The sequence below is a fragment of the Tyto alba genome, unplaced genomic scaffold, assembly GCF_018691265.1.
Source record: "Tyto alba isolate M040663 unplaced genomic scaffold, T.alba_DEE_v4.0 Super-Scaffold_9, whole genome shotgun sequence".
In the NCBI taxonomy this organism is placed as follows: Eukaryota; Metazoa; Chordata; class Aves; order Strigiformes; family Tytonidae; genus Tyto; species Tyto alba.
The window spans coordinates 9407348-9432792 of record NW_024881330.1 but is presented as its reverse complement, the minus strand read 5'-3'; the positions used below and the strand labels follow the sequence as shown (position 1 = coordinate 9432792).

Sequence of the window (25445 nt, the reverse complement as noted above, 5' to 3'; positions counted from 1 at the left end):
AAATAAACTCAACTGCTGTTGAACATTTCTAGATGAAGTTTCACTGGGCTTATAAGTATTTTCTGTTTGAGTCTCAGGCAATTTTTTAATGCTTACTTACCATTTTTTCCTTTTTGGAGGATTGGATAGCTTTGGTCAAAGCTGCTGCTGCAGCAGCAGCCAAGAACAAAGCAGGAAGTAAACCTAGAACCAGCGCAAACAGCAATAAAGATAAAGAGGACAGAAAATGGCTAAAAGTTCCTTCAAAAAAGGAAGAAACGTCAACCTCTACAATCATGCAGGAAGTCCAAAAAAAAGAAGAGGAGCCGACATCTAGTGACACATTTGGTAAAAGCAAATTCTGTAAAAGAGAAAACAGATTTTTCTGTAATGTTGGAATTGAATTCCTGTTGTTAATTTTGCAATTAATAACTAGCATTTCTAGAGAAAGATATCTCATTTGCTATTATGATGACTTATTCTGCATAACATTAATCAATTCAGAAACAATTTTTATCAGATAAATCTAGTTCAGTCAGCATTTAGTCGTTCTGCAGAACTTCTAACTTGCTCTAACAAGAGCAGAATATAGGTTTTTTTTTGAAAGACTTCATTGTATGCTTGAGTTCATATTCGTGCATCTTTTGTTACCTGTGAGATCTTGTTCTGAGAAAAAAAAAAGTCAGTATGGATGACATATCCAAACTCAGGGATGTTTGAAATTATTTCTGGGTTGATAAGAATTTGTTCATTTTAATAGTCTTTAATACTGATTTCTCATAATATTGAGTAGAAATTACAAACTTTGAGGTAATTGTATCTAATGCTTCAATGTGTAATATTAAATCTTCAGAATGTGTCTTTTTCCTCTTCAATATAATTTTAAAGTTTCTTTACTGCAGTATTCTAATAGCAGATCTGAAATATTTAAGTATTTTGGGTGTTGTTATATATTTATGAAACGTGAGTTTATTAGATTTTTCTTCTGTTTAAAAGTAGGATTTCCTGTAGTGGATGTTCCAAAGATGGCTTTTGTGCAGGCAGAGAGCACATTATCACACAAGAGGAAAAGTAATCTAGGCAACTCATTTCAGGCAAAGAGAGCTCGTCTTAACAAGATCACTGGTAAAATACTTTTTGTTGTTGAATTTTCCTTTATAATGTAGTGAAATATACATACTTACATATAAGGTACTAATGTAGATTGATAAAAGCACATTCATGAGGCAGATATTCACTACAGTCTTTTACTTGTTTGGAACTTTAAAGGAGTCTATAAATGGTAATAAAATCTACCTTGTTCATAAATGCAGAGGATGGTCTCAGATGTGACTTGTTTTTTTTAGTTTTTTAGGAAGGTAGGCATCCTGAACTGATTAATTTCTTGAGTACTTTTTAACTCCAGCTGCACATTTTTTTCCTTTATTGTGTGAATTTGGGGTTTGTACACTTCTTAACATGGTCATGAATTACATACCACCACTAAATTAAAGCTTTTGTTGGCTGTGGAAAAACTAAATGTTTTGTCATAGTTTGTCATAAAGTAAGACTGTTGCTGAGAAGCATTTACAGTATGTCACTTAAAAGTATACAGGTCTGGCTACAAATCAAAGCAGTGAAGAACTGAAATGTTTTTTTCAGTGTCTAAGGCATTTATTGCTCAAAGGTATTAATGGAAAACAAGTATATAGCTGTAGAATGCATTTTATACAACAGGAAATGGAATAATAGCTGATTTGTCATATCTTTAAAAGCTGAAAAGTGCATTTATTCCAAAACTTAATAGAAATTTACTTAACTGTGGAAAAATTATTTCAATTTGTATCCCTCCTTCCCCGTGCCTCCCAGTAAGCAAATTCTGTTGCCATCACTGATCCTGTCAATATTTGGGATCAGGCAATATGTTTGTACTTGTGCTGGGAAAGTATCAGATGCATTTCAAAAGCTGGGTGGAAAAAAGTTGTGAAGTCCTCCCCCCTTAACAGCGGGGCCCTTGGACAGACGGTAAGAGAGAAATGCATTCCACTCGCTCTTATAGTAAATAATATTTTGTGTGAAGTTCTGAAAACTTTTTTGTGTTACAGATGAGAGGGGGTTTGTTTGTGTTTGTTTTTGTTTTTTGTTTTTTTTTTTGGTTGTTTTTTTTTTTTTTTTGTAATAGATAGGGCATTGTCATTCATATAAAGTGTTACTTGGTGTTCTGTAAGATAAATACAGCCTGATTTCCTAAACTGCGTGATAGGTTTTTTCAGACTTTTTTGGCTGCTCCAACTTTTCATAGGTCATCAGTGGAGGATGTTTAGTCAGTTTTATTATGAGTGTGGTTCCGTTTCAGTCTCTCAATCAGTACTTCATTCTAAAGGATAAAATAGATGAAATAGGCCAGAATGGAACATGGTATGAAGGAAGCAGTCTATAGAAAAAACCTCATCTTCTATCTCCAGGATTTTCTTTCCTGGAAGTCTTCTTACTTGGTACCAAGTTTAGTTAACAGATGTCTGATTTATCAGTCTCACTTCTACTCTCCTTTGCCCATACTGCACACACCCCCAGTTAAGTCCCAATTTAATTGCTGTCATGAGAAGTAGAAGATATAAATTTGCTAGTGATATATATTTACAGAGCTCTGTTAATTTATTTCTAATAGTAGTTAGTATCAGAAGATACCAAAACAAGCTGAAAAACCTGTAGCTCTAGAAATTACATTTTTCTGTGCTTGTGGATAGATTCTCCTTTCCCAAGGAGGTTTATGAGAATAATAGCAGTTGGACTGGCTCGTATAGACTGAACTGAATAATCAGAAAACATAATGTTGCAGCCACTGACTTTACCATTCGAAAACGGTGTCTCTCTGTGGAAGCTACTCAGCTAGCAGAGATGTTACCTTCCAGCGAAACGGAATGAATCCTTTAATTGCAAGATGAAATTTGTCATGCTTGATAGTTACTTTGTGTTCTCAAACTGTTCTCAAATTAACATGCTTCTGCAATTCATACTGTAGTAGGTTTTTTATTATTGCATATAATGGAGTATTTTGAACATGTAGCTGCTGGTGATCACACTTTCTCTTGCTACATGCTTATTTCTTATGCTTGAGGTACTTGTAAATTGTCGTTTGTGTCTCTGGCACGAGCTTTTAGATTTGAAAGAAAGTTGGGAATCATGCCGGTGTACCCATCAGAATGGCTACTAAAGAGTCATAAAGCATTGTAGCTGTTAGGAAAACATTCATTTGTCAAGTGTCTTACGGCTCTATTGGGGAAATAGAACAAATAATGTGGTTCTAGGAGGCTGTCTGAGGGAACTATTTTCTGTATTTCAATTCAGCATATAGTATTTCTTGCGGATTGTCTGACACAAGGGCCACATCTGCATCTGATGGTCTTTGCTCACCATTCAGCAAAGTAAAGCTATTTCCCTTGCCCATTTTTTTTCTGTTACTACCTCTGGGGGAAATTCTGTTTCCTGAAGGTGAAGGATCTCTCCTGCTAAGCATGTATTAATGTCCTCTTCCAATTAGTTTTTGCCCCTTGAATGCTTGCTTCCACATCTGCTGCAGTGTTGATACATAATAGGTAACATCTGCAGCAAGCTTGCAGAACAAAACGCTTCTGGTTCACTGTGCACCCTGTGCTTTTTATTTGTTACATGCTGTTACTGACAAAGGATGGTGAACCTATAGTCCTGCTATGGTAGCCTGTGGAGTTGTTTGGTCTTTCTACAGGCATGGTGATTGGTTAGAAAGGTACTTAATGGGGTAGAGAAGAAGGAAGTAAGAAGAGTTATATATTCACAGGTCTGACAGAATATAGGTTCATTTCCTGGCTTTACTTTCTCAGTACTGAGCATCTAGCTAGAAACGGTCTGGGTTGGAAGGGACCTTTAAAGATCACCTAGTTTTCACCCCCCTGCCATGGGCAGGGACACCTTCCACTAGGACAGGTTGCCCAAAGTCCCATCCAACCTGGCCTTGACCACTACCGGTGATGTGGCATCCACAACCTCTCTGGGAAACTTGTGGTTTGTGGAACCACAAAATCTGCCTTGCAAACTGTTGTTCAGCTTTTAAAACTCTACTTCACTTAATTTTGTAAATTGTTTAATGGTTTTTCATTTTAGATGCATGATTTTCAATATAAAGAATATTGCTAATTTTACAACTTGATTTAAATGGGATAATTTGAGTCACAAATCTTTACTTAGGTCCATGAAACCTAAAGGTTTTATGAAGCCTAATGCAGAATTAAAATATTACCTGATATTATATTAATACAAATAAAATTAGGGCTAAGTAAGTTTCTGCTTTTCAGTTAACCTATTTGGCTGTAAAATCAATTATTTTACACCTCTTATGGACATGGTGTTCTGAAAAACTTTACTGGGAAGTAGTTAATGTTTTAAATAAACTGAAGCATTACTCAATCTAACAAAGAGTAAATGAAAAAAAGCACCTCGTATTTATTATGGAATGCTGAAATGTGATAGCTGTCTTGCAAAATACCATGTTTTTTTTGTGTGCTTGTGTTGGGTTTTTTTCTGTTTGTTTATTTGGTTTTTTTTTAATGTCCTGAATGCTTCCTGAGAGCCTAGGCTTCATTAGCTTATAATTACTTGAGCATTGTGTAGTGTAAATTAATTTTGAGCATATCTAATTTTTCATGGAACGCAATAGGAATTTCCTGTGGATTTGTCAGCTCAAGTTACTTTTGAGGACTTAAACTGTCCACCCTTAATATTGACATTCCCAGGGATTATAATAGTAACTTTTATTCAGATTTGTGTTTTTGGGGTTTTATCAGGTTTATGTTCAGGCTTGATTCATGTTTATGTTTTTCTGCTTTGTCTTATGGCATAGAACTTTTTATTTCTCTTCAGACTTAAGTAATTAAAGTCATTGTGTGAAGTAGAACTGAAGCTATTTCTATATGCTTAGCCAACAAAAAGCTTTCTCATATTTTATGTTGTCTTTTACAGATTTTTTTTTTTTTGTAGTAGTAGTGATACTGTATGTGAGTTCATGAATGAAGTGACATATTCTGAGGTATTTGCTCCCAGTATGGTTTTGTTATTGAGGTAATTTGGGAGCTCCATGACTGAGAATATTAATTTGGAAAATAAATCCCTTGTTCTATTCTGTCTGAGAGGTTTACTTGTGTTAAGTAGTTGTAATACACTTTCTGGTGGGAATTTCTTAAAGACTGGAAATGAGAGAGATATAAAAGGTTTGTAAATAATTTTGATCTCTTAAAATTTGTTTAAGTATTGTAGACTTGGTTTTAAAGCCAAGTGCTTTGTCTTTAGAAGGATGGTGAGGCATTATTTTACAATTGATAATTTGCTTTTCATCTTGTTAGTGGAAATGCCAGAGAAGTGCCTTATGTGAAATGACACCATCATGGGACTGTCCTTTAACTTTTGTTTCTTCTAATTTAAAGTGTTCATCTTTGAGTGGAGCTGTTTCAGAGAGAATTATGTTGTAGATATAAGCAGTTCATATTTCTTGTCTCACTGTTTTGTTTTGTCTTCCACAAATTCTTGATGTAAGCAGCTTCTAACTAAAAATCTCTGCAACTTTTCTCCTAAGGTTTATTGGCATCCAAAGCTGTTGTTGCAGATGGTGCTGAAAAAAAGGAAGGCAGCAAAGAAACAGCTCCAGTCCTGGAGCAGGTATGAAATGGTAGAGTTTGATTCTTTTGCAAGGTTCCCACTGGAGTGTGCCATGGAGATGTAGTACCTACAACATTAAAATATGCCCCTTCAGATATAACAGGGAACTGAAAATTGATCTTATGTTTACATTTCTGGCAGAGCCAGAAGTATGGAATTTAATTGTCTCTAAACACAGTGTTGACCTGAATTTCAGTAATGAGCTTTTGTGTTAGAAAACTAGCAGAAAACAAAAAAATGAAGTCTCTGTGCAACAAATGTGAGGAGACTGGTGTCCCAAGGTCCAGTTTTATAGCTGGAACCATGACCATGACTGGTTTAGGAAAAGGCCCTTACACGAATTTAATTTGTGTTTGAAACAGGGTTTTTGACATCATGTAGAACTTCTTTTAAAAGAAGTTTCTTTTATATTGTAAGAATTTGGTGTTGTAGGCTTGTATGTGTTTTATGAACCGCTCAATGAGCCATACATTTTGCAAGGGTGTGTATTTTAATAAATACAAAAAAGAAACTTTTAAATAATGTTAAGGGTCTGATTTTAAACCTGCATATTTGCAGGACCTGAAGGCTGCCATTTTATCTTTGGCTTATTCTGTTGTGTTCAGGCGTTGCTTGACTCTGAGTTGTGCATTATCTTGCATATTAAAAGGGCTGAATGCCTAAGCATGGTAAAGCAAGCTAAGGATGAACAGTCTTGATTCAGGACATCTCTCTTTTCAAATGATTTAAATCAGAGCCTTAATGTAGTTTTAATACGGCTTTTTTGTATTCATTTTCATTCTTCTTTAACAGCAGCTTTTGAATAAAATAGCCTTGCTGCCCACAATCCTTAAAAGAGCACTTCTGTTCTCAAGCCCCGGCACACTCTATGAACAGTCCCTACCCCAAACTTTCTTTGATATTTTGGTTGTACTGGTTCTTTAGAGCTGATATATAATTGCATTGCTGTGGTTTTTCCATTGACACTGCATTGGATGCAAGTCTTGTCAATGGAACATGATTTTCTGTTTTTAATGCTGTCACTGTAACGGCTAACTGAGCCACTACGGTGTCAATGCATTGACCAATATTTTGCATAAAGGTTTACAATGTATTGACATGACATTCCATTTCTCAAATTTTTGCATATTAAAGATGCTATGATTTTATTGCTACTGTGTGTGATATTTTCAATGTGCAAAAAACTGTGAAATGGCTTACAGCATGCTGTTTTTGGAAGAATCATTACAATGTAAATCTTATCATGCAGAATCCCATTACGGTGAATGGGACTTTGTGGTTTACATAGACTGTGTATGCAACAGTATAAACTACAGTGCATATTTACTAAAAACTTTTTGTTACTTCTTAAACTTAGTAACTCGGCTGTTTGTTTTATTGATTAGATATAAAAAAAGATGTCTCTGTCATTGTTTACATGCTAATGGTCTGAAAAACCTCATTTTTGGAAATACTAGTTAAGCTCTTTTAAAGAGGCATCTGAAATCCTAAATTGTTCTATTCCTTTGCTTCTAACTAAAACCAGAAACCTCACAAACATTTAAAAGATTAACTGTGGGGAGGAAAATTTTTGAGCTTAAAGCTTTTTTTCACCAAGTTCCTGCCCAAACTCAGTTTAAAATGGCCGAGTTATAAACCTCCCCAAAAGGTTTTCCAGTATCAAAGCCGACATTCCTTAGAGGTTTTGTCTGCTACTGCTATAAGTTGAATGGTAAAATATCTTGTAGGTTTTTTTCAATAATGTAATACAGAACATGGTAGAAGTATTCAGGCCAATAGCCGAAAACTGACGTTGTTGTTGGAAGTTTATTTTATTTATATATTTTTAGTTTACAGTTGTTTTAAACCCAAAACCTCAGCCGATTAGTTGCAGATACAATAGTTTATTTAACTGTATTAGGGTATGTCATGTTATATTTCCTTTTGACCAAGACCTGATTAGATGAATAACATTAATTCATTGAGGTTTTTAATGTTAATTTGTCCTGTTAAGAGGTTAAGCACCTTATCAAAATATTAATTTAATTTTTTTAATCTTGTTTAAATAACTTTGTAATTTGAAAGTAATGGATGCTGTAGTAATGTCTTTCACATATGTGAAGATGAACAATAAAATTGTTTATTTACAAGTTACGACTCTAATTAATTTCTGGTAATACCTCTCATAACCAGCATAGGTATACTCTACAGTTCATGGAATATTTTGTTTAAATGAATAAACTGCACTTAGTACATGTGTAATTGAGTTATTCAAGGTAGAACTGATGTCTGCTGAATGGGATGTTTTGCACCGGATCTTTACATGAAAATTCCAGCAAGCTATTCAGGGGTGCCCTTTTACAAACATAGAATGTGCACTTGTGTGTTTTTTTGTTTTGCCCTTTTTTTTTTTTTCTCCATTGGCACATGGAAAGTTCCAGTGGAAAATAAAATTGCAATTTATAACAAAACCCAATAATACCCTCAAATCATCAGACGTGACATTTTTAGTTTGGATAAAGTGGTGCACGCATTCTAGAAATATCTTTCTACTTTGTTAGTTTTGGTTTTATTAAACGGTACTATGCTGTGTAATGTAACTGGGACAAGAAAGGGGACAGGTTTAAGAAATTATGTTCATATATTGTAGTTTGGCATTGTTGGGCAAGTCGTAACACATGCACAGTTTATTCAGTGAAGTAGGAAGAACTTCCAATTAAAAATCTAAAATGCTAATGTCTGTCAATGCATGCTAATTGTCTAAAAATACTACTTCAGTATGTGTGTTAAGAAGGATGAAAATTGATGAAATTGGAAAGCTTCGTTATGTGTTGGGTTTTTTCTTTTTTTTTTTCTTCAAAAACTGTTTTAACTCTTTATCTGCTCACTTTTCCCCAACAGTTAGAAATCTATTTAACCCTGTGGTGCTAGAAGTTGTGATTTCTTCATGTGTTTGCACAAACATATAATGTGGTGAAATCCAGACTCCCAGCACTGAAAGGGGTTGTGTGAGAGTGTGTTCAGCATTTGGAAACTTTTTACTGCTTTCAGACATTCCTTAAAGGAGCATTATCAACTTTTTCAGGTTCTTCTCTAAAAACGACGTTGGTGTTAAAAGTTTTCCTGAGGAACTTTTTTAAACTTCTTTTGCTATGGTGAGGGAAATGACTGTGAAGGGAAAATCTTGGCAACTTTTTTTAGAACTGCAGTCCTCTGAACAAGGATTTCCTGCTCATAGCAGTGCAAAAGCCTGTCAGAGTTCAGCGAGTGTCTGGATGATTCTCTTAATCATATGGTTTAGTGTTAGGCAGTCCTGCAAGGAGCAGGGAGTTGGACTCTCTGATCCTTACGGGTTCCTTCCAGCTTGAGATATTCTATGATTGTACATCGGTTATACATGTTCTGGCTTGTAACAAGTGTTCTCCAAGTTATACTTTGAGACAGCACTGACAGTCCTGGTCTACTGGAGATGAAAGAGAGTAAAAGTAAAAAGACTTTGGTGAATTTTTAAAGTGGGAACAGAAGAATAATGTTTTGTTTTCAGGCTTTTTGCAGGTGTTTCAAATAGTAAGAAATGAGGATGTTTTGAATACTGAAAATAATTGATAATGCTCCTTTAAAAAAAAGTTTAATGTGATGCATTTAAATAGTTTTAATTTGTACTGAAAATAATGTTGCTTTAAAATGTGTTTTGAATACTAAAGTTGCTTTAAAAAGATCAAAATAGAATACAAGAACTACAGCGAAGAAACTGAAATAAAAGTATCAATTTTTTATTATTTATTCAGGAGATTTCACCTAAACCACAAAGTCAGAAAAAAAATGAAGCTGATATTAGCTGTTCTGCCAACATTCAGAAACCTGCACTGTTATCAACTTTGTCTTCAGGAAAGGCTCGCAGCAAGAAATGCAAACAAGAATCTGGAGATTCTTCTGGGTGTATAAAGCCCCCTAAATCACCACTTTCCCCAGAATTAATACAAGTCGAGGATTTGACGCTGGTCTCTCAGCTTCCTTCTTCTGTGATAAATAAAACTAGTGAGCACAGACATTTTAAAAAAAATACCGTGATTACTTATAAGAGATATACAGAAATTTTTTTTGGTTGTAAATGGCTATTGCTTTTAAAAATGAATCTGCTTTAAATAAAAGGTCCAAGCGGGAGAATTAGAGGTAGCTCAGTATTTTAAAAGTTAAGTCACATAATAAGGCATATTAATTACTCTACCGGAAAGAATACATTTAAATAATACATTTATATTTATAGAGTCATGGCTTTTAATGGTTGGCTTTCCCTCCAGCTTAAATTTCCACGTTAGTATTAACAGTGATACAGGAAAATCAAACCTCTCTTCTGAAGGGGCCTGATTCATTAAAAAGAAAAGACATATATCTTAGTTGTGGACCTTTCCTTCTCTGAGAAATTCCACCTTCAGCAGGCTGATGTGCTGTACCTGTTGGCTGTGGCATTCTTCACCTTATGTGATATTTCCTCCAAATATGATGTGAAAGAAAAGATTGGGTTCAAGATCTGTAGTGAGGAAATATGAAAAATCGTGTTTCTTTGTCTCAGAAAAATAGCATAGGTGTTCAGCTTCTTAATGTGTAACTGATTTGCAAAGTACCAAAATATTGATTATCAGAAGACCAGGGAAAAGTGTTTGCTGCATCCTTGAATATTCTATTCTTTGTGAATATGAAAATGAAAATTTTTGAGATTACATTAGGCTTTTAGCGTTGCTTAGGGTCATGCTCTTTGTTGCCTGAACAACATTAAATGATGAGGCCAAGAGTTAAAATAAATGTGGGTTTCAGTATATCAAAAGCTACATTTTTGTCTCACTTTTAGAATAGTGATTGAGGATGGAAGACTAAACCTGCATTGTGTGTTCCCTTTAACCTCGATTTGATATTTTCCCTTAGGAGATAAGTTTCTTTTAATCTTTTCTCACAGATAACTTTAAATGAATGGGAGAGGGAGGGGTGCAAATTCAGCCATCTGTATTTATTCAGGACACATTGGTATAAATTATATTTTGTCCCTACAAAGTATTAGCAGTCATCTATATTATAATACGCCTTCCCTCCCCACCCCTAAAATAATGGTAAGTAGTTTTCCTTTAGCATGTTTGTATATTGGATCAAGTCAAACTTTTCTGTAGCAATATTTTAAAAACTAGCTAATTTAAAAATTAGTTACTTAATAGCTTAGATCTTGTTAGTGCTGTCTTTTATTCTTTGGCTTCCGAATATGTCCATTAGAGATGGTAAAGATAAGTTTGCTATGTATTTATTTTTAAATCTGTACATCTTTGACTCAAAAAACTGCATAAGAAAAGGATAGGACAGTGATTGACAGTGTAATAATGACTTCAATGTTTTTCTAAGGCAAAAGTTTGTGAAACTGGGTAAAATTGGAGAGGTGTAGGGGAGTGTGTTTTTTTTGTTTTTAATGAATCAGGCCTATATTAACCTATATCAATCCTCCCCTTCCCCTGTTTTTTTTTTGTTTTGTTTTGTTTTTGTTTTTTTGTTTTTTTTTTTTTAAAGTATAAATTTCTTGAGCCTTTGTACTGTGCCATGTATTGGCAGTGTGCATTTGAAATACAGTTGGGGTATTGATATCAGGTTAGCAGAAGACAGGAGGTGGGCTATAAAAATAACTACTACTTTTGATTATTTTTTTTTTTTAAGCTGTATGTTAACGCTATCCGTGACGTTTTAGACCTTTAACTATGATCATTTGTTCTGTTTACTGTTAAATCCTATTGCCCCCCCTTCCATTATAAGTAGCCTACTCTCATGGGTTGTATGGGGGGTTGCTTATTGTAAATACACTGTTTGCCTAAAACAACAGCCTTTATCAGCGGGGAAGTAGGTGCCCTGATAATGTATAATAAGCAAAAAGCAGCATCATGTCTTGAGCATAACTTTTTTTTTGGTGCTCCTGGTGGTCACAGTTTTTAATTACTTCTACCAGGTCTGCTGTGATTACCAGTTTTGCAAATAAGACCTATTTAAAGCATTCCCCATCTATAGATCTCAGATACTGCGGTAAGATTATGGTATATCTCTCTGCTTCATGAACATTGAAAGATCTCTTTTTAGGTCCATCACAGCCAGTGAATTCCCCTAGATCCTACAAACATAGCCAACGGAGAAGAAGATCACAGCGTTTAGCCACTTGCTCCTTGCCTGATGATTCTGTAGAAAAAGTTTCTTCTCCCTCTTCAGTTACTGATGGAAAAGTGTTCTCCATCAGTGGTCAAAACCAACAGTCATCAAAGTTGGAGGGTAATGTATCTTAATCTAATAAAGAACTGCCCGAGAGAAATTGAGTCATAAAAATTAGACCTTTCACGGTTTTCATCTAATGGGATCTTTTGACTTACTATAGCTAAAGCTGTATGCTGTTCCTATGTTATGTAATGCTGCAATCCAAACTGTTGTTTGTTGGACCTATATATCTTTTTTTAATATTACATTTTTTCTTTTATGTAGTACCTGATGTTGCTCATATGTCACTTGAGAAGCGTGGACCATGTCTCCCTCTTGATTTAAGCCGTAGTTCGGAAGTAACAGCACCATTATCCACAGAATCCACTTTCCGTAATGAATATCCCAGTAAAGACAAGGAAGATATTCAGATGATTACATATCTTTCTTCCAAAGCAGTAACTGATGGAAGAGTAGCTACAACAGCGTCAGGTAAAAAGATTCAGTATACAACCAGTTAGGTTTATAGTTTAGGGTTAAAATGTGTATGTAGTCAGTCATACAGAATGAGGGGGATACTTTTGGGGAGGGGTTTGTTTTGGTTTATTTTTTGCCCTCCCTTTCTGCACGTTCACAAACCTGCCACTCTTTCTGGGGTCCATCTGTCAGCATATTCTTCGTCTTCCACTGGCTTTGAGCTGCATTAGCACTTTTTCTAACACACTTTAAGGAGGATCTGAGAGTGTGGAATATAAAAAGCATTATTTCTTTCAAAAATATTTTATATTGTTAAAACTCACAAAAATAATTTATGAAGTAGTTTACTAACATATTAATATATACTAAATCTAGATGTACTCATTTATCTTGTGGTTTCAGCTTTAAAACTTAGTAGCATTTTCAAAGACAGCCGGCACTCCTCTACCTTTGCTTCTGTTTCCAGTGGAAATTTTGTCATTTGCTTGCTACAAAATGTTACTTGAAAATATTTCTGAAAAATCCTATACAACTTATATAGACTTGGTTCACCCTCACAGTGTTAGCATAGAGACCTATACTGGAACTTTGTGTTGCCTCTCATTTTGTAACAGTTTACTGGCTACTGTCGTTTAAGTAAATCACCTGTGTAGAGGCAATTAAGAGTTTTGGGGAAGGGTTTACATAGTGGTTTGTAGACCCTAAAAGTGCATTGTTTTCATCCAGTGTGTGTTAGGAGTCAATATGCTTTTTTCATAAATAAGTCTGTTACATGAGTGAGTATCATACCATTTTTAATTGGTTTCCAAGAAAGAATTCTCACAAGCCTTTTTTTTTTGGTTTGTTTGTTTGGGCTTGTTTTTTTTTTTTTTTTTGTTAAATGAGAAAATTGTTCAATAAAGAGGAGGAAAAATCAAATTGTATTCTACTGGGGAAGTTTTTGGTAAATGTAGTTGATATTAAGGGAGGACAACATGACTTTAAGGTATATAATTATGGCACTCAAACTATAACATAGTCTTGTTTGCGGGGACGGGGGGGAAAAACTCTACATTAGGCTGATAGTATAGCTGAAGTGCTCAATAGGTCAGTGAAGCATTTTGTTTAGTAGGTACATCCCCTTCTTGGGTGTCTGCCCACACATATTCCTACTGAATGTGTAAGTTGATCGCTTCACTGAGTTGTAGCATGACTATTTAACCTGATGTTGCAAAATCTGGGTATGATTCTTGGATCAATATTGCATAGATTAAAATAGATGACTGTAATTATCCTTCCTCTTGGAAAAAAAAAAATGTATTTATCTCTTAGCCCTTATTTTGACAAATTTAGTTTACGGGAATTTCTAATGAGCTGCCACTTAAGCTTTTAAAAATATCACTTGGTTTCTGGAGTGAAACCATGTGACAGTCTTCACTTGCCTTTGATATACTACATAGCAGTAAAATTACAGATTCCAGGGAAAATTACTTCTCTAAAAGTCCTTTTACCTTACGTCTTCTGCCACTAAGAGAAGTGCTTTTGGGAGTTGTATGTTTGCCCACTCAGAACAAGATCATAGAAGAAACCAACAGCTTCCAACTGCCATCTGTTCCTTGCTTATTAGAACTCATTTCAGTTACTAGAATTTTGACTACTGGCTTTTCTGATACATTTTCTGGATAATTTAATGTGTAGTTGTTAATGCTGACAGGTATTTATTTTGTTGCCTGCTTCTGTCATGCGGCTGGCTTAGAGTCTGGGTGAGCTGCTTCTAAACCCAACATCCATGAGTATACTTGTACCTGTTTATTTCTAAAGCTGGGTTTTGGTCTTGGCCACAGCTGAGTCTAATTAAAGAAATAACGTTTCATTTATACCCACCTTTATTTATGACTCAAAAATGTTTGACACTGTCCACACACTTTGTGTCAGGGGAAACCATTGAGTCCAGAGTAGGAAGATGGAAGCACTTAAAACTATGCTGGAGGATACAGTTTATACTGTATTTAAAGTTTAATGGAGCTTTTTTTGACATACATAATTTTGTTGTAAGCTCTCAAGAAACTGATTTGCCAGCTACCTTTTTGTCTCTGGGTTTTTTGCCTTCCAGACAGACCTGTGTCTTGTTCTTAATTTTCATGTATTACAGTTTTTGTCCCTGCAATAGAGCTCTACCTTGAGCTTTCATACTGTCTTTTTGTCCAAAAGTTAGAAGTTTTCAGAATTATGGAGCCCAGCATCCACTTGAGCTGTATAAGCTTTGTGGGCTGAAAGACTAATCTAAGCACTTTGATATCTTTAATTCAGAGATTTCATAGAAAGTTTTGGAGCTAGTTGCCTCTGTAAGTAGTATCTCTAGGACTCTGTAACTGACATTCTGGGTTCATCTCTGGCTTCTAACTCTGGTGAAACTAATTTGCTCCTATCCTTCTCATATTCTTAGAAGAAAAACTAAAATGTAGCTTTTCAGTTTAGGCTTGAAAGCTCTGGAGTTACTCTACACTGTTGAATAGTTTTTGTTGTGCTCTCTGCTTTAGAAGGCATCTTTTTAGTTTTGAAATAACACAGGTTCTCAAGTCATGTTACTTAATCACACATATCAAATTCTTACATGCTTTAGGAGAATTAATATAATCCACTCGTTTTATCGCTACTTTTTCTTTTCTAATGAATCTGTTTAAACAATGGCAAGCTAATATATAAAGAGGGGCCCAAAGCTTTCCTTTCTCATACCTGTCAATGCTTGAAATTAATGAGAAGCTAATTTGCGTTATTCATGAACATCTGCCTGCCTGAGTGTAATTTAATATATTGCATTGTTTAGTTTCTGCATTGTGACTCTATAGACTATACGTCTTGAGAACTCTCATGTCAAATGCAGACTATTCTGTAATTGTCTGCTTTTTTGAATCTGAAAGACCTATTTTAAATCTGTGTCCTTTTATGATACTTCTGCTGTTTGGATTTTATTGGCATAGCTTGGACAGATCCTTGTGTTCCAGATTTTGAGAAGACTGTAGAATTTGCTAAGTGCACTTAAGTTGGACCTGCTGTCTTTTGTAATCATTGAACGAGATAACTGTAGATAGTTTCAGAAATTATGGATCTAACAGAAATATTTAGCATGAAGCAGCCTTATTATGATTGCCGACCCTTCTGTAAAAGACCTGTACTGTTTTAGACTCAGATGCAATTCATGGCTTTGGAAGTTTAGACTTCTGATGGAGGCTATCAGTTGGGTCAATTGAAAAAAATAATTTTATTATTGGAAATCGTGTTTTAATTACTTCTTTATTAAAAAGCTTCTAACTTAGTGTTTTACAAAGGGGAGGGATGAGATGCACTGAAGTGCAGAAGCATAAATTGTAACAGTATTAACATATACATTCCTTCTCAAAATCATTGCTTAAAATGATCAGCTTATTTCGTAAAGACAGCACAGAAGCACTGTGATCAGTTCCTTCAGTCCACAGGCTACATGGAAGTACTGTGCACTTTGGCAGACACTGGTACACTGCCAGTTAATTTCTGAACATTTCTGAACTGCTTTGCCTAAACTGGTGCATGGACCTACTTGTGATCACCTGATATTGCACACATGACTAAGAATCCATGATTTCATTTGTCAAACTGCTTAAAAAGAACTGGCCTTTTTGTCACTTAGCCTTTCATAGGCTTTAAATTCTCAGTCAGTCTGAATACATGGAAAACACTGTGGTTTTCCAGTTCATACTACATGAAGTTCATATCTTTCTGTAATTATAATATTCTTCAAATCTGTGGTCATTTTTATTGGTTTCTGTAACTCTGCAACATTTGTGTTAGTTTAACTGTTAAATATTGAGCAAACACAATGTCAGCAAGCAATCTGGGGTTTCAAATTTAAGTAGAAGGAAAATAGTACATTTACTAATACAATAATATTAATATAATATTTATAATAATATAACAGCTAATGATAATATTGTTCTTTCCTGTTCTAGCTCAGACTACAATGATTGTGCTAGTAGGGTAACATAGGCTAACTATATGGGAAAAAGTTGCACTTAGGCTAAAATAAAAAGTACTGCATACTTTTATATAATTTTATTGATAACAGTTTACTGCAGCAAGAACAACAAACGGCTGATGTACAAAATTTTCAGAAAAATGAGATCAGTTGCTTTTTAATAAACTCTTGCCAGTGTTATTGGTTACCCTGCTTTTAAGTGGTATCTAGACTCTAGTGAACTAAAGCTCTTGTTACTTCGGAACTGTTTGTTTTACACCTAACATCTATTGACAGTCAGGTTTACTCCCTAATTTGAATGTCTGCCATTCTAGTCTCCGCCCTGAAGTTCCCAGCTGATTCTTGGGGGTAGTTAGCTGAAGGGAAGGAAGAAACTTTCATGTCCTTATCCTTCCTAAAGAAATCATTTTGTGCAGGCTCTGGTGCTAATCTATAATATGTATTGAAAGTACATTTAGATATAAAAATCATCTTATGCACTAGGAATTCAAAACACAGAATTAATTATGATAAGACCATGAATTATGCTGGTCATGTTATGGTTAAAGTTGTATATTAATGCACAGGCTGATACTTCTGTTATTAGGAAAGTTGAAACGTCAGAAGCCATGGAACAGAATATCATGCAGCAAAATAAATCGCTTCACATTGGTACAATTTATTTTAATTTGCTGAACTGAAATAAGCAGTACCACTAAAAGCCCGTCTGTGCTGCTGCACTTGTAGCGCAGCATCCTGTTCTCTGCCTGCGCTTGCACGAGGGAGGCTGGTGTCACTTCACCATGCCAGACCAGGAGAGGTAGCATTGGAAATGTGTCATAAACTGGACTGGAAAGTGCTGTGGTTTGCATTGGGTTTTAATATGAAATCAGTGTTCTGGTGATAAAATTGATCTTAAAACAAAAACACAATCAGTAGTTTATCAAACCTAATATCTAAGCATCTTTCTCTCTGCTGAGTGTTAATTGCAGACCTCCCACGTTGCACTGTGTGGGAAGTGCCTGACTAGACTCTCAACAGGAATAAAATTGCAGTTAAAAATAACAGCTAAAAAAAAAGATGGTAATATTTCCATAAATTAATTTTTTTATAAACTAATATTTTTCTTGCTGTATTTGTTACTTGCCCTTCAGAGTGTGATTATCTACTTTGTCTAATTTTGTAGTTATTTGTAAGACACAGTGATTGCATTTGATTGCATAGTTGACAATCAGACTTTGCAAGACTTAACAGTTTATTTCAGATTTGAGAATTTAGAATTCTTAATCTAGAATGATTTCTGATTAATAAAAGTAAAAGCCAAGAATAACATCACAGTGTGTGCAGGCATAATAGTAATTTCTCTTTTCAGGTTTCTATAGAAAGGCAGTCTGGAGAGCTCTGTCATTTTGATGGGTATTTGTGTGACTGTAGCAGGTTTCTGTCCATCATAAATGTTTCCTCAGACAGTTATTTACTTTCTAGCTGATTACTTTGTCAGATGGGCTTGTGTTGAAAATTACTGAGATACTGAAGTTTGTGTTGTGACTATTGATACCAGGGCACGTTTGGATGTCTGAGGTTAGGATTTCTTATGAATAATTAAGTTTGAATACTAATTCATCTAATATTGAGACTAAATTACTACTGAGAGTGTTTAGATGGAGTATTCTCACACCTTTTCATCAAAATGTCTGTGACCTAACCAAATTGTGTGCATTTGGGTGATCCTTTTGTGCTCTTTTTGGAAACGAGACAAGATGTTGATATCACGATGATTTGGAGGTGTCACTTTTTTCTTTTACTGAGGTGCTAAAATATACTTACTGCTCCACAGATGGCAAAGCAGTTCAGTCCTGTAACGGAGACAAATGTTAATTAGGAAACTGAAGAAAGGAATAATCTGGATAGTGTTTTGTATTGATGAGAAGTATCCCAGCAAGTTAAATCCACCTGAAATACAGACAAAAGCATGAGCCTGAATAGTAAACCAGTCTTGACAGGATTATGGTTTTAGGTGGAATGGTTGATTTGAGGGAGTGGAAAGGCTCAGGTGGCCTCAGCCCTGGTCACTCAGTTTGTGTTAAAAGCCAGCACACAGAACTGAGCAGCTGCTGCTGGCTGCTGGCTAGATTGCATGCTATGGTCATATCTTGCAGCTGGGAACTTCTGGCATTTTAGGTGCTCTGTGGTTGGTAGGTGACATACCACTTTAGATTGCTTTTGCTGCCTCTGTGGCTTTCTCACCCTGTAGCATTGATTGTTTTCCTGAGAAGGCTACCTAGGAGCTGGAGTAACTCTCATGTAATGTGTATATTGTACTGTAGTAGAATTTGGTTGGTCTCTCCAAGTCTGGAAGACCACCTTACAGAGTCAACCCTGAGACATTCTTGCCTTTTCCCCAGAATTCTGATATGACTGATGAATTCAGTAAAGTATATTAACACTGCTTATTTAAATTCTTTGTTGTTAAATTACTAATTAATAATAATAATAAAAAAAAAAAGCCAAACCCCACCACAAATAAAAGGAGGAGCTCAAATAATCCATTCCAGATCAGCTTCCTGTTTTGTCTTGTTTAATATCTTGACTGCTGGCAGGTATTTTTCAGGACTTTTTTTGGTTCAGCACTTTAACCCTCAAGTGTTCTTTTACGTGCTGATACTTTTGTTGGGCTCATATTTTGAGAGACACCAAAGGTGACTAGTAACTCCAAGTGTTTACAGCTAGCATTGAGAAACCTGAACCCCTTAGGACTTTGCAGGGCTGCATTTTTGTACAGTATGCTATCAGCATGGTCCTGAAATCTCCTCAAGGCTCTGATGAAGATTAGGCTTTCCTAATTACATTTAAATGAAAATTGAAGATCTCACAATATTAATGAACACAGTAATAGGGAGTTTTGAATTACTTCAGTATTGTTCTTTATAAATAACTTTCATTCTAGTTTGATTATTTGAAAATTCCATTGTCCTATTTGATTATAAATATTAGCAATGAAAGTTATAATTTGAGTTTTGTTTTGCCATCTTATTTCCTAATTTTCATCAGATAAAGATTAAAAAATAACTGAATATTTCACTGAATAAACTTTTCTGAATAGTTCAAGGTAAGAATTGTCACTATATGATGCTGAACTCTGAAAAATGATCACAGTATTTTTTATGTAATTCAAATGTGAATTAAATACACATGACAGTGAATGATTTAAATATTATTAAAATGAATGAAAAATTCAGTAATCAGAAGTGTAAATTTTATACATGGCACTAAAAATGTTGTACCAGAGCTTAGTTTTTCTGTTCACACAATGGAATGTTAACTTAAATGATATTGACAATATCAGCACCTTTAACACCGTTGAAGTGGGTTTGTATTACAGTGAAATAAAAAGGAAACAAAAAGGCTTAGAAATAGCAGAAAAAGTATGCTTTAAAACAGTATAAGCAGTTTAAAAATGCAAATGCCAAAACAGGCAAAGGAACCTTCTGTGGCATGTATTGCCTTATATGTAAGACTAGGACCTAGGCATTCACATGCAGGAAATATGTGAAGTGTGATGATATTATTACCAGTAGTTGACGTTTCAGTGATCTGACCCAGCCAGTGATCTGGCTGCAATCCTTACAGAATGCCTAGTAAATCTGTCTTCTTGTTTTCAGCACCCTCGTCCCATGTACATGCCTTACATCTGGAAATGCCTTTAACCAATAGTCTAAAGTTACCCAAAGGGAATAGTAAAAAAAAGAGGTCTTCCACATCAGTGAGCTCTGAAGGGACAGAGATACAGTGCTCTGTGCCCATAAAGGAGAAATGTTTTGAGAGTCTGAAGGAGAAAATATTAAAGAACGTGATTGAGAAGGACAAGCATTCAGAAGTTGGTAAACTACAATACTTTTTGTTTCCAGTGCTTTAGACAATAAAAATAATCGTAACGTGACATTAAAAATAATTATATTTTTTGTATGTTTCGTACTATTATTACCGGTAGGACTTTTTATGGTCTAATGACTTTTACAAGAAAGTGGGTCATCAGCCAGACATTTCACTTATGTCATATTCTTCTTCAATTTGCAGGTGCAGTGCGAATGGAAAGAAAAGGAAAACTGGAAGAGAAAAGTTCTTCAACATATGGTATGTACAGAGCAATAATATTTTTAGGAAAAAAGGAAAAACTCTCTAACGCTTGATGTCTCTGAAGTGCAAATATAAAAGCGTAAAATATTTCCTGGCTCAGCTGCACTTCTTTTGTTTGTTTAGGTCTTAAAAATATTTTTATATATGTGAGAAGCTTATAGTAGAAGAATAATTTTATAAGAGAAAAAGAAAGTGCCCACAGGAAGGATTTGGAAGGATCCAGAAATACAGATGAGAGGCCTGGGAACAAAAAAAAGCTTGCTTTTTTTTTTCCCTTTTTTTTTTTTTTTGGTTGATTCGGTGATAATGCTTTATTTCCTTTTACTGACTGATTTGGGAGGGAGGAGAAAACAGTTAAGTGTTACTAGCAAAGCATTTGGCAATTCTTGAAAGAAAATCTAAATTAAGAGGGCTTTGCTTTTATCCTGTGTTTAAAACAAGGAAGGTAAAAAAAAATAAAAGATGGACAAGAATTCATAAGTGATTCTGCCTTGTTTTTCCATGAGGTAAAAGCTCTGTTTCAGTATTTCCCAAGAAGATAATGAGACTCTAATTTGTGTACGGGAAACAGTCCTTATATACTGACTTTAAGGAATTATTTTCTGTAGGAAGTCAGTTTCCTCATTAGTTCTCTCACTGCTGATTACTTAGAAAATTGTTATGGAGTGAAAATATTGTCAGATGTATTTTGTCTGAGCAGAATTAACAGGATAAATAGAATTTTTCTGAGACGAAATACTTGCCTTCATGCATATACCAACAGTGGTTAGAAGTGGACTGCAGTGTAAAAAATATATAGTAAATTTTAGTCAGAATCAGTTTTCTATGAGGATATTGCTGTGTAGTAGAAAGTGCTGACAGCATCAGCAGTTTCGTGATACTGAAATTTTCTTCAGATAATTTTGATACACTACTATGTATTTTTTAAGATCATGTTATCTTTTCAGCTTGGAATTTTGTACCTTTAAAAGCTTTTTTCTCTTGTCCAAACCTTTGTGTTATAAGGTGTAAGTAAAATAGATGTTATAAGCTGTTTAAATACTGTCACTTATTTTGTGTGCTTTGCTATGTCGTCTTCTGCTACAATTCCTCCTTTGGAAATACTTAAAAGGGTAAAATGTTAATTGAGAGAGATTCCTTTGAACCATTCTACCAATGGTAATTGGCAATTAATAGGAGACATGCCCAACATACCAAGTAAATTGACTGACTCATTTTGATCTGAGGAGGCAACTGGAATACTTGATTTTGAGTCATGTTTAGGTTAAGCCATACGAGGCAATTAATTAATTTGGAATACTAATGCTGTTTTAAAATGTTTAATTTCTATTTCAGGTAAAAAGAAAGAGAAGGAAAAGGAGAAAAAAGAGAAAAAGGAGAAAGATCATAAATCAAAGCAGAAAAAAAAGAAGAAAAAAAAGAAGAAATCTAAACAGCATGGTAAGTTCAATTTACATTATTTCAAATAAGCAGAACCACTCAGTGTATTTCTGGCATTAGCTAATAAAACTTGACTCTAAACAATATGAATCTGAAATTTTAAAAATGTCAAAGAAATAAGTTATGGCCTTATATGCTGAAAGGACACAGCTCTATGACCTTATTTTTGTGTTTATAACTTGTTTCTGCATGATAGACATACATATCTCATAGATTTTTTTTTTTTCCTTCAAAAGATAGGCTCGCTTTCCTCATCTCCAAATTCTTCATTTGAAACTGTATACACTCCTGTGTATTTTAATTGAACACTAAAATTATTCTAGTATCCAATCTGTTGCTAAATTTCATTGGTTTACTGTATAAAACGCCAGCCCTTCCTTAAGTTAGTCCTTAATAGCTAAGGTAGGTGTGTCTGCAACAATCTTGTCTGTTGTCTTGTCAAATGGTGATCCCATTTGTCTTCGTCTCACTTCCCTATTCTAATTCTTTGATCATATCGCTCATCTTTTTTGTTTTCTGTTCCCTAAAGGTACAAAAACAATTTTTTTTTTTTTTTTGTACGAGGCTATAGGTAACTTTTGCTTTTTTAGCAAAACGAAACCCCTTTTCATACCACTTTGTGATTTTTTTTTTTCCTCCTTGTTTGAGAAGTATTCCCATAAAACTGTGGTTTAAAGTTTTAGTGCCATCCCTTCTCTAAATCTCCTTGCATGATTTCTGTTGAAAAAGTGGATGTTTGTGTTTTTTTTAATAAAAAGATAACTATTCTGATGACCAGTACAATTTACAGTTTCTTTGTATTTCTTCCCCTTTTCTATGTCCTTGGGTTCTTTTAATCTCCCATGAAATTACAGTGCAGGTTCCTTCGTTTACCTTTTGTTTGCATCCAGTGCAGTCTTAGTTGCAGTTTTATGGCAATTAAAATAACAGCAGAGGCAAATGCAGACTCATTCTGCCTTCTTGCCAAAGACTGAATTTTTTTTTTTGTATAACATGTCTGCTTACTTCAAAAAGTGTTTCAGGACTTAAAGTAATACAAATTTTTATGTTTCTGCTGTTTGTTTTTGCAGGGTTTTTTGAGAAAATATTTAAATACTCCAAAATTTAGAAATGAGAACTTAGACTGTCTTTCTATGCCTATCAGATTGACTTTACTTTTGTATATTTTGAGAGTGTACTTTACTAGCTATCAGTTTTAATAACTTTGATTAAAATTTCTTAAATATGAGAAGGTGAAAATTTAAAACCTATCAAACAATGAATTTTCTAAAATTCTTTCCTCAAGAGCATGTGCAAAAACCCTGTGCATCAAAGTGAGCTTCTGACCACAGGCTTTTAAAGATGCCTTGTGGATGCCTAGAGTTACGCATTTGTCTGTCCAAAATTTGTGCTATAACATGAACGTGCTCCCAAATCGTGCAGTGCTTGAATGTGAACTGAAACAATCTGGGTTTTATACATTTCACCATGATTATATTGAAGTAGTACAATTTTAAGCTATAAACTTCAATTTCTTATTCTACCAAAAAATTATTGGGAGTTTTTTACTTTCACTGGGGAGGCATCTGAGTACTTGCAAGAAGACAGTAGTAAATTCTAGGTATGCAAGAGCCAAAGAAAAGAACAAAAACCCAAAGACCCTAAGCAGTCCTGGCTACTTCAACTGTGATTATTAAAACAAGGCAGGGTTAATACTCTCCATGGGTTCCATTTTTAGGAAGATGTTCCAAAGTAATGTGCCATCACTTCTGTACAGCAATGTCCTCAGCTGCACTCTCAATGCAGTTTGATAAGTGAGAAAAATGTTTTATAGCTCTTCTATCCTTTGAGTGTATGACACTGAGCGTTGGTGTAGAAGTGTTTGAAGAAGAGCTTGCTTAAAAATAAGCAAAATAATGATTGAAGTATTTGAAGAAAGATCTTTTGAGCAGAACTGTTTTAATAGGTAACAATTTAAACTACAGATTTGAAGTAAGTTCAAAACTACAAATATATATTGTGTAATGGGGAAACATTGACTTAGTATTTCCTTGAGCCTTCTGTTTCATGTATTTCTAAATAAAGAGGTAAATAGAGAAGTTATCTGTCATCTTTGGTGTTGAATCCTGGAATTTAGATGAATCATCAGAAAAGGCTGACGTAGTGCACAGTTTAGAAGGCTTTCTAGGAGTTGGTCAGACTGGTGGCTCTCATCTGAGCACGTGATGCTTTGCTGTTCGGCAAAGTACTGTGCTTGAGGTCAGAGAGTCCAAGGCTTTGCAATGTCTGGGGTGCGCTTGGTTCTCTGGTTCCATACAGCTCTGACATGCAATGGGTTCTGCAAACCCTGTTCATCTGAAGCAATTCAATAATGCAGATATCAGAGCCATGTTCTTGTGCCCAGAATTGGTCATTGGTTTTATCTTGTTAAGGTCATAAGTTGGTTTGTTATGGGTTGGGGTTGTTTTAATTCTTTTTATTCCTTTGGTCTTTTTGACAACTTGTCTTGAAACTTAGAAGCTTGGCATAGGTACCATGCTTAGGTTCCAACTTCTAGAGGCTGTATCCAATGCTTGTAAATGTTAGGAGAAAACTATACCTCCCTATGCCCCCTAAAATATAAATCTTAAATCCAGATGCAGAAAGAAATGTGAGTAAAACATGAACATTTTATTCTTTGCAAATTCATCTTGTGAAGATCTATTTCTAGTAATCCAGAGGTATTCTGCCTGCATTTTTTTTTAAGTGAGGAAAAAAGAAAAATGCTTTGTCATATTCTGACCCTGAAAAAGCCCATTGGAAAATGATCTGTCAAAAGAAACAGTCTTCTCTTTCTCCAGAACTAGCTCACTCTACTCAGGGCATGGGCAGAAATGAAAGGGTATGAGGCATGCTCTGTTCCTTTCTAATCAAATTGAGGAATCTTGGGGAAGAAGAGGGATTGGGCACACTGTGTGCTTGAGATAAATTTTGTGCAAGGCTTTAAAACAAAACTTTCTTTTTTGTGCTCTGAGTAGATGCATTATTGGCTGTTTGTATAAAACCCATATAACACAGACGGTAGGTACTTTGTGTTATTTATACTGTTCTGTTATAGTGAGGTTGATAGCAATACAACATGAGGAAATGGGCTCAACTACTCATTGAGTTCACTCCCCTGCAGTGAATATACTTAGGAAATGTGGTAGATAGTGTGTTTTTGACAGAAGGAGGAAGTAAATATGAATAGTGGCTTTATGGAAGGTATTTAAAGAGAGAAGTATATCGTGGAGCCATGCAAGAAAACTGTAAATACAGGTGGTAATGGGAATGCTTCCTACAGAAGGATGAAGGTATAGAAATCTGATTACTCACTTTGAATATAAGTAATAAGTTTTAGGAGGAGTAAATGGCTAGCTGTTCTAACTTAACGTTTGACCAGCATAAGACAGACATGGACCTGCTCACATGGGTCCAGGGGAGGCCACAAAGATGATCGGGGGGCTGGAGCACCTCCCCTATGAGCACAGGCTGAGAGAGCTGAGGTTGTTCAGCCTGGACAAGGGAAGGCTCTGGGGAGACCTTATAGCTGCCTTCTAGTATTTAAAGGGGATCTACAGGA

General features: G+C 35.0%; 1 protein-coding gene across 9 annotated transcripts in view; it reads left to right on the top strand.

The window, feature by feature from the left end:
• Positions 1–25445, top strand: part of PHF20L1 (PHD finger protein 20 like 1) — a 63200-nt gene that overhangs the window by 16851 nt on the left and 20904 nt on the right. For 4 of the 9 annotated variants that reach the window (XM_033011730.2, XM_033011726.2, XM_033011729.2 and 1 more), the window contains 9 exons: positions 120–327; positions 976–1104; positions 5564–5646; positions 9414–9663; positions 11734–11919; positions 12127–12333; positions 19951–20169; positions 20366–20422; positions 21761–21865. In XM_033011730.2, coding sequence (XP_032867621.1) covers positions 120–327; positions 976–1104; positions 5564–5646; positions 9414–9663; positions 11734–11919; positions 12127–12333; positions 19951–20169; positions 20366–20422; positions 21761–21865 — 1444 coding nt within the window. The remainder of the gene's footprint in view (positions 1–119; positions 328–975; positions 1105–5563; positions 5647–9413; positions 9664–11733; positions 11920–12126; positions 12334–19950; positions 20170–20365; positions 20423–21760; positions 21866–25445) is intronic. The other 5 variants (XM_033011734.2, XM_033011735.2, XM_042785710.1 and 2 more) reach the window with 3 other exon arrangements.